The sequence below is a fragment of the Lissotriton helveticus genome, chromosome 10 (assembly GCF_964261635.1).
Source record: "Lissotriton helveticus chromosome 10, aLisHel1.1, whole genome shotgun sequence".
In the NCBI taxonomy this organism is placed as follows: domain Eukaryota; kingdom Metazoa; phylum Chordata; class Amphibia; order Caudata; family Salamandridae; genus Lissotriton; species Lissotriton helveticus.
Genome location: NC_136071.1, coordinates 189,116,103 through 189,129,189, shown reverse-complemented (window position 1 = coordinate 189,129,189; position 13,087 = coordinate 189,116,103). Strand labels below are relative to the sequence as shown.

Sequence of the window (13,087 nt, the reverse complement as noted above, 5' to 3'; positions counted from 1 at the left end):
CCATCAGTGGTGTTAGAAGTAGACAAACATTATGAGCCAAGTACATCCATTAGAGGAAAACTATATCACTCTTAAACATTACAGGGAATGATAGTCAATTCCTACATGGATAAAGTCCCTTTACTGGGAGCAGATCCCAGCCTTGCCTTGTGTGAGGTTTGTGGTTTAAATGTGCCCATATGTTTTTCCCATATGGTACATTTTCATTTGCCTTGTTATTAAGTTTATACCTCTTTTCAAAGGAAACTGCACCTTCTTAGCAAGTTCCTTTTGCCTCAAATCAGAAGCCATTTGTGCTAAAAAAAAGGTGCATAAAATTATAGTTTTATGTGAAAAGTTGTAAAGTAAAGTAATTGATCCTGAACCTTGGGTTGTTCTTTGAGACAGTACATGCTCTCCATTAGCAGACAATGTTCTTTTCATGTCTTAGTTCATTTTAGTTTTAGGGAACCCATCTCAGGTTAGTAGAAAAAGATTTTTAAAAAATGCTACAGTACTAAGAACTTAATTTTGAATTAAATCTGTAATTAATTTAAAAGATATTAAATTAAATCAATAATATTTTCTTGAAGTTTATAATTAAAAAATAAATTCCCATCTAAAGTTTTCCTACAATTTAAATTAAAAACTAAATATCCACCTAAAGTAAAAAAGAAACTATTTTTTTTATTATGCATTAATAATTATTAAAAGTAATATGTCGAATGAATTAATTAAAAGTAATTTCATAATATTTCAAAAGAATACAGTTACATTAAATTGTAAATAATAAATATGTCGTCTTATTTTGAGATATATTATAACATATATATTTATTTAATTATCTCAACTATTTAAATATTTTAATTTAACAATAGGGTTTTATTTTTAGTCTCTACGTTGGTTGTTTTCTATGAGAGGGGGTTTTGTTACTAGTTGTTGATCATATGTTGGCTGGACTTACTCCACCTTTGAGCTGGAATAATTTACGACTGTTTGGAGTCTCTTTTTGGCAGTAGTAATTTTAGAAGTGCAGTTTGTGAATAGCAATAGTCTTGATCTTTTGTTGGTGGGTGCATGCCTCTCCCTAACCCTTCCTAAACCCCCCTTTCTAGTCCCTAAACCCCTCCCATTTAGTAGTAAATATGCTCCTTTATCTAGCCCCTTTTTAGGTCTCGGCAACGAGAACTATTGTCGCCGAGTAAGCTCGCAAGGGAGTACAGAGCGGTGCACGAGCCGACCAGGGTCTGTGGACGCGCACACACAAAGGCAGGCAGGCACACACCAGACACACACAGACAGACACACACACGCACGCACACACACACACACACACCCTCCCTCTCTGCCCACTCCCTCTCTGCCGCCCCCCTCTACCCCCACTCACCGGGCTCTTTCCCTCTGCAGCGGGTCTGTCACGGCAGCAGGCAGGCTCGGTGTCTTCTCCGGCGATCTTCAGCTGATGTGCACGCTCACGCTGCGTCTCCTGCGCGCCCACCACGCTGTTTCGCGCCCGTTGATCCTCAGCTTGTGATTACTACTCCTTCTAACCCGGATTCTAAATTACTATTTCTTGGTTCTCTAACTCCACTCTGTTGATTCGTAACAAACTGATATTCAGCACATTTCACCGTCTCGCTTTTGCTTCTCATAAATACAATAAGATTATTTTAAGCAATGTCTACCCTTCTTTTGGTTCTGTGCCTATTATGCTTCGGACTATAGAGTTTTAGAAAGTGTGGTGGAAGATTCCATGATATCAGTGGTGTGCACAGTGCAGAGTGAGTGTGCAGAGTGCAGAGTAGTGAGTGCAGAGTAGTGAGTGCAGAGTAGTGAGTGCAGAGTAGTGAGTGCAGAGTAGTGAGTGCAGAGTAGTGAGTGCAGAGTAGTGAGTGCAGAGTAGTGAGTAGTGAGTGCAGAGTAGTGAGTAGTGAGTGCAGAGTAGTGAGTGCAGAGTAGTGAGTAGTGAGTAGTGAGTGCAGAGTAGTGAGTGCAGAGTGCAGAGTGCAGAGTAGTGAGTGCAGAGTAGTGAGTGCAAAGTAGTGAGTGCAGAGTGCAGAGTAGTGAGTGCAGAGTGCAGAGTAGTGAGTGCAGAGTGCAGAGTAGTGAGTGCAGAGTAGTGAGTGCAGAGTAGTGAGTGCAGAGTAGTGAGTGCAGAGTGCAGAGTAGTGAGCGCAGAGTAGTGAGCGCAGAGTAGTGAGCGCAGAGTAGTGAGCGCAGAGTAGTGAGCGCAGAGTAGTGAGCGCAGAGTAGTGAGCGCAGAGTAGTGAGCGCAGAGTAGTGAGCGCGCAGAGTAGTGAGTGCAGAGTAGTGAGTGCAGAGTAGTGAGTGCAGAGTAGTGAGTGCAGAGTAGTGAGTGCAGAGTGCAGAGTGCAGAGTGCAGAGTGCAGAGTAGTGAGTGCAGAGTAGTGAGTGCAGAGTAGTGAGTGCAGAGTAGTGAGTAGTGAGTGCAGAGTGCAGAGTAGTGAGTGCAGAGTAGTGAGTGCAGAGTAGTGAGTGCAGAGTAGTGAGTGCAGAGTAGTGAGTGCAGAGTAGTGAGTGCAGAGTAGTGAGTGCAGAGTAGTGAGTGGTGAGTGCAGAGTAGTGAGTGGTGAGTGCAGAGTAGTGAGTGGTGAGTGCAGAGTAGTGAGTGGTGAGTGCAGAGTAGTGAGTGCAGAGTAGTGAGTGCAGAGTAGTGAGTGCAGAGTAGTGAGTGCAGAGTAGTGAGTGCAGAGTAGTGAGTGCAGAGTGCAGAGTGCAGAGTGCAGAGTGCAGAGTGCAGAGTGCAGAGTAGTGAGTGCAGAGTAGTGAGTGCAGAGTAGTGAGTGCAGAGTAGTGAGTAGTGAGTGCAGAGTGCAGAGTAGTGAGTGCAGAGTAGTGAGTGCAGAGTAGTGAGTGCAGAGTAGTGAGTGCAGAGTAGTGAGTGCAGAGTAGTGAGTGCAGAGTAGTGAGTGCAGAGTAGTGAGTGGTGAGTGCAGAGTAGTGAGTGGTGAGTGCAGAGTAGTGAGTGGTGAGTGCAGAGTAGTGAGTGCAGAGTAGTGAGTGCAGAGTAGTGAGTAGTGAGTGCAGAGTAGTGAGTAGTGAGTGCAGAGTAGTGAGTGCAGAGTAGTGAGTGCAGAGTAGTGAGTGCAGAGTAGTGAGTGCAGAGTAGTGAGTAGTGAGTGCAGAGTAGTGAGTGCAGAGTAGTGAGTAGTGAGTGCAGAGTAGTGAGTGCAGAGTAGTGAGTGCAGAGTGCAGAGTAGTGAGTGCAGAGTAGTGAGTGCAGAGTAGTGAGTAGTGAGTGCAGAGTAGTGAGTGCAGAGTAGTGAGCGCAGAGTAGTGAGTGCAGAGTAGTGAGTAGTGAGTGCAGAGTAGTGAGTAGTGAGGGCAGAGTGCAGAGTAGTGAGTGCAGAGTAGTGAGTAGTGAGTGCAGAGTAGTGAGTAGTGAGTGCAGAGTAGTGAGTAGTGAGTGCAGAGTAGTGAGTAGTGAGTAGTGAGTGCAGAGTAGTGAGTAGTGAGTGCAGAGTAGTGAGTAGTGAGTAGTGAGTGCAGAGTAGTGAGTAGTGAGTGCAGAGTAGTGAGTAGTGAGTAGTGAGTGCAGAGTAGTGAGTGCAGAGTAGTGAGTGCAGAGTAGTGAGTGCAGAGTAGTGAGTGCAGAGTAGTGAGCGCAGAGTAGTGAGTGCAGAGTAGTGAGTAGTGAGTGCAGAGTAGTGAGTAGTGAGTGCAGAGTAGTGAGTAGTGAGTGCAGAGTGCAGAGTAGTGAGTGCAGAGTAGTGAGTGCAGAGTAGTGAGTGCAGAGTAGTGAGTGCAGAGTAGTGAGTGCAGAGTAGTGAGTGCAGAGTAGTGAGTAGTGAGTAGTGAGTGCAGAGTAGTGAGTGCAGAGTAGTGAGTGCAGAGTAGTGAGTGCAGAGTAGTGAGTAGTGAGTGCAGAGTAGTGAGTGCAGAGTAGTGAGTGCAGAGTAGTGAGTGCAGAGTAGTGAGTGCAGAGTAGTGAGTGCAGAGTGCAGTGCAGTGCAGGTATGTGCAGTGCAGGTCAGTGCAGTGCAGGTGAGTGCAGTGCAGTGCAGGTGAGTGCAGTGCAGTGCAGGTGAGTGCAGTGCAGTGCAGGTGAGTGCAGTGCAGTGCAGTGCAGGTGAGTGCAGTGCAGTGCAGGTGAGTGCAGTGCAGGTGAGTGCAGTGCAGTGCAGTGCAGGTGAGTGCAGTGCAGGTGAGTGCAGTGCAGTTGAGTGCAGTGCAGTGCAGGTGAGTGCAGTGCAGTGCAGGTGAGTGCAGTGCAGTGCAGGTGAGTGCAGTGCAGTGCAGGTGAGTGCAGTGCAGGTGAGTGCAGTGCAGGTGAGTGCAGTGCAGTGCAGGTGAGTGCAGTGCAGGTGAGTGCAGTGCAGTGCAGGTGAGTGCAGTGCAGGTGAGTGTAGTGCAGTGCAGTGCAGTGCAGGTGAGTGCAGTGCAGTGCAGGTGAGTGCAGTGCAGTGCAGGTGAGTGCAGTGCAGGTGAGTGCAGTGCAGGTGTGTGAGGTGCAGGTGAGTGCAGTGCAGTGCAGGTGAGTGCAGTGCAGGTGAGTGCAGTGCAGTGCAGGTGAGTGTAGTGCAGTGCAGGTGAGTGCAGTGCAGGTGAGTGCAGTGCAGTGCAGGTGAGTGCAGTACAGGTGAGTGCAGTGCAGGTGAGTGCAGTGCAGTGGAGTGCAGGTGAGTGCAGTGCAGTGCAGGTGAGTGCAGTGCAGTGCAGGTGAGTGCAGTGCAGGTGAGTGCAGTGCGTGCAGGTGAGTGCAGTGCGTGCAGGTGAGTGCAGTGCGTGCAGTGCAGGTGAGTGCAGTGCAGGTGAGTGCAGTGCAGGTGAGTGCAGTGCAGGTGAGTGCAGTGCAGTGCAGGTGAGTGCAGTGCAGGTGAGTGCAGGTGAGTGCAGTGCAGTGCAGGTGAGTGCAGTGCAGTTGAGTGCAGGTGAGTGCAGTGCAGTGCAGTGCAGTGCAGGCGAGTGCAGTGCGTGCAGTGCAGGTGAGTGCAGTGCAGGTGAGTGCAGTGCAGGTCAGTGCAGTGCAGGTCAGTGCAGTGCAGGTGAGTGCAGTGCAGTGCAGGTGAGTGCAGTGCAGGTGAGTGCAGTGCAGTGTAGGTGAGTGCAGTGCAGTGCAGTGCAGGTGAGTGCAGTGCATGTGAGTGCAGTGCAGTGCAGGTGAGTGCAGTGCAGTGCAGGTGAGTGCAGTGCAGGTGAGTGCAGTGCAGGTGAGTGCAGTGCAGTGCATGTGAGTGCAGTGCAGGTGAGTGCAGTGCAGTGCAGTGCAGGTGAGTGCAGTGTAGGTGAGTGCAGTGCAGGTGAGTGCAGTGCAGGTGAGTGCAGGTGAGTGCAGTGCAGTGCAGGTGAGTGCAGTGCAGGTGAATGCAGGTGAGTGCAGTGCAGTGCAGGTGAGTGCAGGTGAGTGCAGTGCAGTGCAGGTGAGTGCAGTGCAGGTGAGTGCAGTGCAGGTGAGTGCAGTGCAGGTGAGTGCAGTGCAGGTGAGTGCAGTGCAGGTGAGTGCAGTGCAGTGCAGGTGAGTGCAGTGCAGTGCAGGTGAGTGCAGTGCAGGTGAGTGCAGTTGAGTGCAGTGCAGTGCAGGTGAGTGCAGTTGAGTGCAGTGCAGGTGAGTGCAGGTGAGTGCAGTGCAGTGCTGGTGAGTGCAGTTGAGTGCAGTGCAGGTGAGTGCAGTTGAGTGCAGAGTGGTGTGTATTGACAATGTAAATGACAATGCCATTTATTTATGATTTAAAGAAAAAAAAAATGTCATGAGCAATGCCAATAGCTCTACCTTTAATGATGCCGAGACCATTGCATTGTAAATGCTTGTTTCTGGTCCCTCTCACATTTACTACAAAGTAGTAAATTTATATTTGTGAGGATCTCCCCATAAAAAAGATAGTATAGATGGAGATACACTTGTCGGTTTGTGAATAGAATTTTGTAGTGCTTCAACAATACTATTGTAGTACTACTAAAGTACCACAACATGCAGCTTGTGAATGGGCCCCAATATGGAATAAATAGAGGCAGCCCAACTGGAATATAAAATGTCATAGCAGCTAGGAAATTGCTTGTCTCCCATGGTAGCCATATTGGAGCTTGGCTTTCTCCATCAACACATCCTGTTAATGAACACCTGCCTAAACACTCCAACACTGGTGCAGTCTTGAGATAGAGGCACATATGTCACTTTACTTCCATAACATTCCTAGGACAAGGTTTCTTTAGATTCAATGCGAGCATGTGGAGAAGTTGGAGGCTAAAATCAATATGTGGGATGCAGAATGAACAAGCAAATAAGATGTCAGATTACAACTACAAACATTCCAAGAATCAATTCCTTTTAAACCTTTGTACATTGATTGAAGTAATGATTTATGGCTAGAACCCTTGGCCAATTGATCAATTTCATTTAAGGCCACAATCCTTTTGTCACAATTTTTATGCCTCTAAACATTACAATATCCCTTTACAAAGAATATACTGATTATATATATCTATACACATTTGCAATGCATCCAGGCACATATTTAATTTAGGCTAGATGCTTAGAGATACTTCATTCTCATCCCTTTAATTAAACCCAGTTGATTAATAGATGTCCTTATCATTATCAAGTCCAGCTAATTTTGGAGCGATCATATGTTTCATATAATTGAAGCTCAACTAATTCCAAATATCCAGAATGGAAAGTGCACAGATGCTCAATGTAAGTTAAAGAAAAACTTTTTTTTGTTTTTTATTCTGCTTCATTTTTGCAGATCTGCACGTGATGACCACACCTGCGTTAAGACAAAAAGTGAGGATCCGATGACCATCTTCTTTACAAGTGGTACAACTGGCTTGCCAAAAATGGCTCAACATACTCATTGCAGCTATCCGATTGGACATGTCGTCACTGGAAGGTAAGCAACAGCACTTTAATTGACATCGCATTGAAAATCTAGTGATTAAACAGTCAGCACTATTTCCTGCCCTATCAGGATTTAACATTAATACAACTAAGGGCCTGATTTCGATGTTGGCCGAATTTGCCTCCAACCGACATCGCCGCGGATGCGGAATCGACCGATCTCTGCTCAGCAGTCCCCACACTGCAATTAGGATGCGCCCGCACATGGTGAGGTTGCAAGCTTCCATTTTACAATGGGAGCTAGTGCGGCGGTCCAAACTGCCTCCAGCACAACCTCCCATTGTACAATGTAAGTTTTTGCCAAGGAGAAAAGGTACCCCCATGTGAATTTTCTGCATTTTTTTGTTCATATCTGTTCGTTATTCACAGTTGTGTGCTACAATTCATATGGAAACAGATAAACAACAAATATCATTACATAAGGTCATCAATTTCTTTGTAAACATTATATCTTCAAACAAAAATCATGACCTGTAAGAACAATATACAGAATACTTCAACAATAACCCCACTCTCAACCATCAATCAGTCACTCTGACCACTCAAACCATCTCACCCATACTAACATTCATGCACAAAAAATCCACTTGTATCGGGAATCCCAAGGTTTTATCAGCGACATACACTCTATCTTTGTTTTGTGGTGTAGTTCCATCCCAAAATTTTCCACTGTTGTGTTGACTTTTTTGAGGGATTTTCCATATATATAGTTGTGGTCAACGCACGTTTCGGTGGAAAGGCTTATGCAACCACCTTCATCAGGACCAAATAGATAGAAAAATAAATCTAAAAAATGGACAGGGTTATCTTGTATATATGGAAAACTTTCATCTTTCTTAGTCTGAAGCTTATCCGAGCCAAGCAGGACCGTTTCTTAGGGCATGCAAGAAACACTTCCCCATATGCTGTTAAGTACTATACTATTTCAGTCCTATTTTTAAAACGCTGGGTGTCAATCAGACAAACGCTGCTTTAGTGGTGTTCTTTTGCCGACCTTAATATGGCAGCATATTCTCATATTGGCATCCCCATTTGTTCTTGGACTTTTTTGCAGTAAGGTGAGAAGACGTGCCATATGCAAGCAAACAAGCGGCCCAAAGAATCTTTTGCCAGACGCACAATAATCAAATGAGATGCCCCCAGTCACAGATCTGGGTTGAATCCATCATCATTCTGTAGCTCACTTTGCCACCCTAGTTCAGACCCAGCTATATGCAAATCATTCTTGGCCCTGTGCTTCATGGGAACAGTCCAGCCCGAACTGCCAAGCCAGGTCTTCCCTGGACCAGAAACCAGCATCCTGGGACCAGTTTTGGGGTAACACCACTCATCAGACAGGCTAGCTTGAATCCAGTGGCAAAGTGAGCAAGGGACCAACTTCTGGGCATACCTTGCCAACTTAGCGTGAACAAAGCACAAGGAGGTGATGGACGGAGTGCTGAACCTTTTCAGACACTCATCCCCAGTCACAAATCTGTGTTTAATCCATCATCGTTCTTTAGCTTACTTCGCCACCCCAGTTCATACCCAGCTATATGCAAATCAGTCTTGGTCGCCCTGTGCCTCATGGGAACAGTCCAGCTCGAACTGCCAAGCCAGGTCTTCCCTGGACTGGAAATAAGCATCCTGGGATCTGTTTCAGGGTAGCACCCTCATCAGCCAGGCTAGCTTGAATCCAGTGGCAAAGTGTGCAAGGGACCCACGTCTGGGCATACCCTGCCAACATCGAGCGAACAAAGCAAACACAAGGAGATGATGGACGGAGCGCTGAACCTTTTCAGATACTCACCCCAAGTCACAGATCTGGGTTGAATCCATCATCGTTCTTTAGCTCACTTCGCCACCCCTGTGCAGACCCAGCTATATGCAAATCAGTCTTGGCCCTGTGCTTCATGGGAACAGTCCAGCCCGTACTGCCAAGCCAGGTCTTCCCTTAAGAGTGTGGAGATGGGCCATGACCCATAAGAGGCAAAGCCTTGAGTGAGTCGTGATGACTCTCCCCTCCCTCAGCACTGCTAATAAACAACATATACTCTGCACGTCAGCAGCCATGGTTTATTCCACAGTATCTTTCATGTATATCATGTATATTTGTTTTAAGTACAGTTATTTTACCAAAACTAAAATGCAAGGGGTTAAATTTGAGCAGTATGATAAAATCCCATTGAAGAGAACTAGTGACTGTTAGGAGGATTGTTCCCTGTGTAAAGTAATTCTTACATGCAATTTGTGAGGCAGTAACAAGTGTTTTCTCATGTCAATTATGCTGTACATTTGGTAATAAACTTGAATTTTACCTTTGCACTGTACTAATAAATGTGTGTGAATGAGCCTCATTTATTTTCACTGTCATAGTGTATATTATTTTGTATGCATAACTATAACTTAAAAAATAAAAGTCTCATGCACCAAAGCTTCTTCCTGGAAAGTTTTGGGGTGATCCATTATTCATGAAAATGGGGAGGAGGTCCCAAAACATGCTTTCACCATCCAATTTTCTATAGAAAAATGGAACAGTGATACCGCAAATAGAGCTGAAATTACACCAGATTTGACAGAAGGCCAGATCTTGATCCACAAAACTTGCTTTTAGCGATCTGGAGTAAATCCGTTTAGTGTTTTTTTTTCTTTTTTTTTAAATTAAGGTTCAAAATTGATGCATATTTCACATTAAGGAGGATCCATGGATCGGACGGATCGGATCCAAAGATAAGATCTGATTTGCTGCCACAACATCAACAAAGTTTTAGGACACTGGAGCTCAGTCTCCTGTCCTGACAAAATACATATAGAGATGCAGGGTAAGGATATTGTGACCTTGTTTAGCCGTACCATGGATAGGCGAAGGATTTGCAGTATAATTGAAAGGAACAGAAAAAAGGTCAGGCTTTTGCTTTTTTCAAATAAAACCGCCTAGGGCAGGCTACGGGAGTTGATGCATAGTTAATTTTATGAGGAAGGAGTCATGGAGCCCCTTCTCAAGCCATTTAAAATCCCTATGTACCCCAAGTACATTTTTTATGGGGAGGGGCATGCAGGCCCACTCCCCAAGCCTTTTCAATGATCCTGGGACCCCAGCCCCCATGGCTGATGTCTTTTTAATTGGGAGCGGTTACCTGGGGCCTCCCTCTCCGAGCCATTCAACTGCCCTAGAGACCCCATCCATAGAAGCCTGAAGAAAGCCTGTGTCCCGGCGACCCAGTGGCCCCCAACTATTTCATATTATTGGGTGCCCTGGGTGGGACCGGGAACCCTTAAAACACAAAGAAAAGGGCCTGCTCACTGCTGAGCGGGGATCTGACTGGGCTGCAAGGGCCTTGCCCTTCCCCCACCCCTTGCCACAACCTATGGATTCATTATTGGGTGCCCCAGGTTTGACCATGGCACAAAAAAAAAAAAACATTTTTAAATTGAAACACAGACGTGAATAAGAAATGGGCACAACAGCTGCTTATTTCATGTTCACTGCTACTGGCAATGCGCCCCCATAATGCCCTGCAAGGGCTATTTTCATACATATGTACATCCTTGTGGTACCCCTAGAACGAGCAGGGGCACAACAAAACATTTTTAAATGTTGTTGGGGGGGGGGGTTGCAGAGAGTGCAACATTCCACTAGGAACTTTTAAAAAGAAATTGCAGTAAGTCTTCTTGGTTACTGAATGCTTGACCCTCTCCTTGGTCATTGAATACATGACCTCAGGAGAGCTTACCATTTTTTTAAGCACTCAAGGTTGGAGCTGTATGCTCATCCGCTGGTGACAAAGGACCCCTTGCGGTTGGTCCTTTGGCTACATTTAGTTTTTATAAAAATGCTTTCTTTTTAGCGTAATTATTATTATTCATTGCGGTATATGTACATGGAAAGACATTGTATTATAGATATTGATAAATTATTGTGGTGAATAGGTCTGCTTTATAGGTTTATGTGTTGATCCTTTACTCAAGCCAATAGGCCAGCCTTTTTTTATTCTGATGCTCTGACTCTTTGGGAAAACTAGTAAGTCTGCCTTACTTAAAATGACAGTCTTTACATTTTTAGGTTGATGTGTTGATCCTTTACTCAAGCCAATAGGCCAGCCTTTTTTTATTCTGATGCTCTGACTCTTTGAGAAAACCAGTAAGTCTGCCTTACTTAAAATGACAGTCTTTACATTTTTACTTTATATTATGAAAAAAACTCAGAAATTCACTGAAAAAAAACAAATGCTAAAGTGATTTTATAGATAGGTGTGTAAATACTCTTACTGTATGTTAGAAAACCTTAAAAATTCACCGCAAAAAACAAGGGTTAAGGTGAAAATACCCGTTGAAACTAAATGTTTTAAACTGACAGAACTACTGAAATTCAGAAGTTAGTTATGTGAAGTAACTAAAACTCCTGCCCTAAAGTAACTATAACTAGAGCTCTCGCCTTGTGCTGCTTGTACCCTTAAATATTACATCACTCATGACCTGTTCAATGACTGCATTAATAACACCCCTAATGACATCTGAAATTACAATGTTGATAACAATACTGTGCATGACGAGCATGCGTGTCTTAGTTACTTTAGGGAACAAGTTCTAGTTATGTCACATAATTATAACTGCTAAAATCCAGTGATTTTGTTAGTTAAAAAAGCTGTTTTGGATCTCGAAAGATTAGGGAATCTATCCCGCCACCTTCTCCTGCCCCCAGATACTCTCATTTAAAAAGTGTGGACCTCTCGCTATGAATTTCAATGTGTGTAATAATTCCCGGTTGGTATTTTTATCAACTGCCTTGTTTCTTTCTCGGTCTCTTAACAGGTACTGGTTGGATTTGACTCCTTCAGACGTTTTGTGGTCTTTGTCAGACACAGGCTGGGCAAAGTGCGCTTGGAGTAATGTATTTGCACCTTGGAATCAAGGATCATGTGTCTTTGTACATAGAATGCCCCATTTTGATGGACCAACAGTCCTAAAAGTAAGGAGAAATAGAGAAAAGTGAATTCTAAAAAACAGGCATTTGAAAAATGCTGTTTGTGGCAAAACAGACGTAACAGAATGTATGTTAAATGAGTACAAATTGCTTGTTGTAAATGCTGTAAAGCAGCAAAAAGCAATTTCACACAAAGTATGAAAATACAGCATCATAAGGAGAAGAAACTGACCAGCTAATTGAAATGCAGATATACTATTGAATTTTCTTTTAAGAGTGTAAAATGGTAGCTGGAGATGAGGCTAAGGGCCCCATTAGGATGGCGGGCGGATCGCCACCCGCGAGGCCGGCGGGGGGTCCGTGGCAGACGGAAAGACCGTCCGCCGCTTTTCCGCCCCGGTCGCCATGCGACCGGTCGGAAAAGGGTTCTATATGGTGGCGGTGGGTGTCTATCCGACACCGCCAGCCATATTAGAATGGGCATTTTACAATGCCTTTCCGGTGCGGCATTGCCGCCACGGAAAGGCATGCGGAGTCTACTTTGGGGGCCCGTTGCGGGCCCCCAGGGACTCCGGGGGGGGGATGCAAATGGGGTGTACCCATGGTACCCCCCCAGCAGTTCCATGCACAACATGGCAAGCACCGCGCGATGTTGTGCATGGAAGTGCACAGCATGCCTTCCTGGCATTGTGGCAGGCGGTGTTGAGTGCACCGCCCGCCACAATGTCAGGAATGCTGGATGTGCCCGCCACGATGGGATGGCGGCTAATGGGCCCCTCAGTGTTGTAAATGGGGGTTGAGCATGCAAACGCCTGCTTTACATTTGGGGATTGGAATATTTTCTTGGTGTTATAATTCCGGGTACAAAACCATTTCTAAATTCCTAGTAATTACATTTCAACTCTAATTCAATTATTTTTAAAAATGTTAAAAAGGCAATGTTGTTTTTGTGTCTAGTTATAAAGTAAGAAAATATATTGAGGAAAATATACAACTTCAAATTTTCAAATATTGCAAAAATGTAAACGTAAAATAATGATTATATATCCTTGTCTAACCCCAAGAAAATAAAGTGTGCATATGTGCATATGTATAAGAGGAAGTCATAGAGCCAAATTAAATTGCCAGCCAGAGGAGGTGATTAAATATTCGGCATCACTGGCATTCTTGTAAACCTGTTTCAGTACAAAATGTAAAATTAATGAGCAGTATTATTGTCAAAGCAGTAAAGGCTAGATCTGCCTGCCAGTCACCGCTGTTTCTCTCCAGCCAGGCATCAATTTTGTTCAGACTTGGTTGTCTCAGTAGATGTCATCACAGGGGCATAGATATTCATGTGAAAGCTCAGT

General features: G+C 44.8%; 1 protein-coding gene across 2 annotated transcripts in view; it reads left to right on the top strand.

Annotated features, from left to right (window-relative positions):
• LOC144786124 (acyl-coenzyme A synthetase ACSM3, mitochondrial-like) overlaps positions 1 to 13,087 on the top strand; it is a 413,227-nt gene that overhangs the window by 198,058 nt on the left and 202,082 nt on the right. For both annotated transcript variants that reach the window (XM_078665090.1, XM_078665091.1), the window contains exons 5-6: positions 6,684 to 6,827; positions 11,627 to 11,783. In XM_078665090.1, coding sequence (XP_078521216.1) covers positions 6,684 to 6,827; positions 11,627 to 11,783 — 301 coding nt within the window. The remainder of the gene's footprint in view (positions 1 to 6,683; positions 6,828 to 11,626; positions 11,784 to 13,087) is intronic.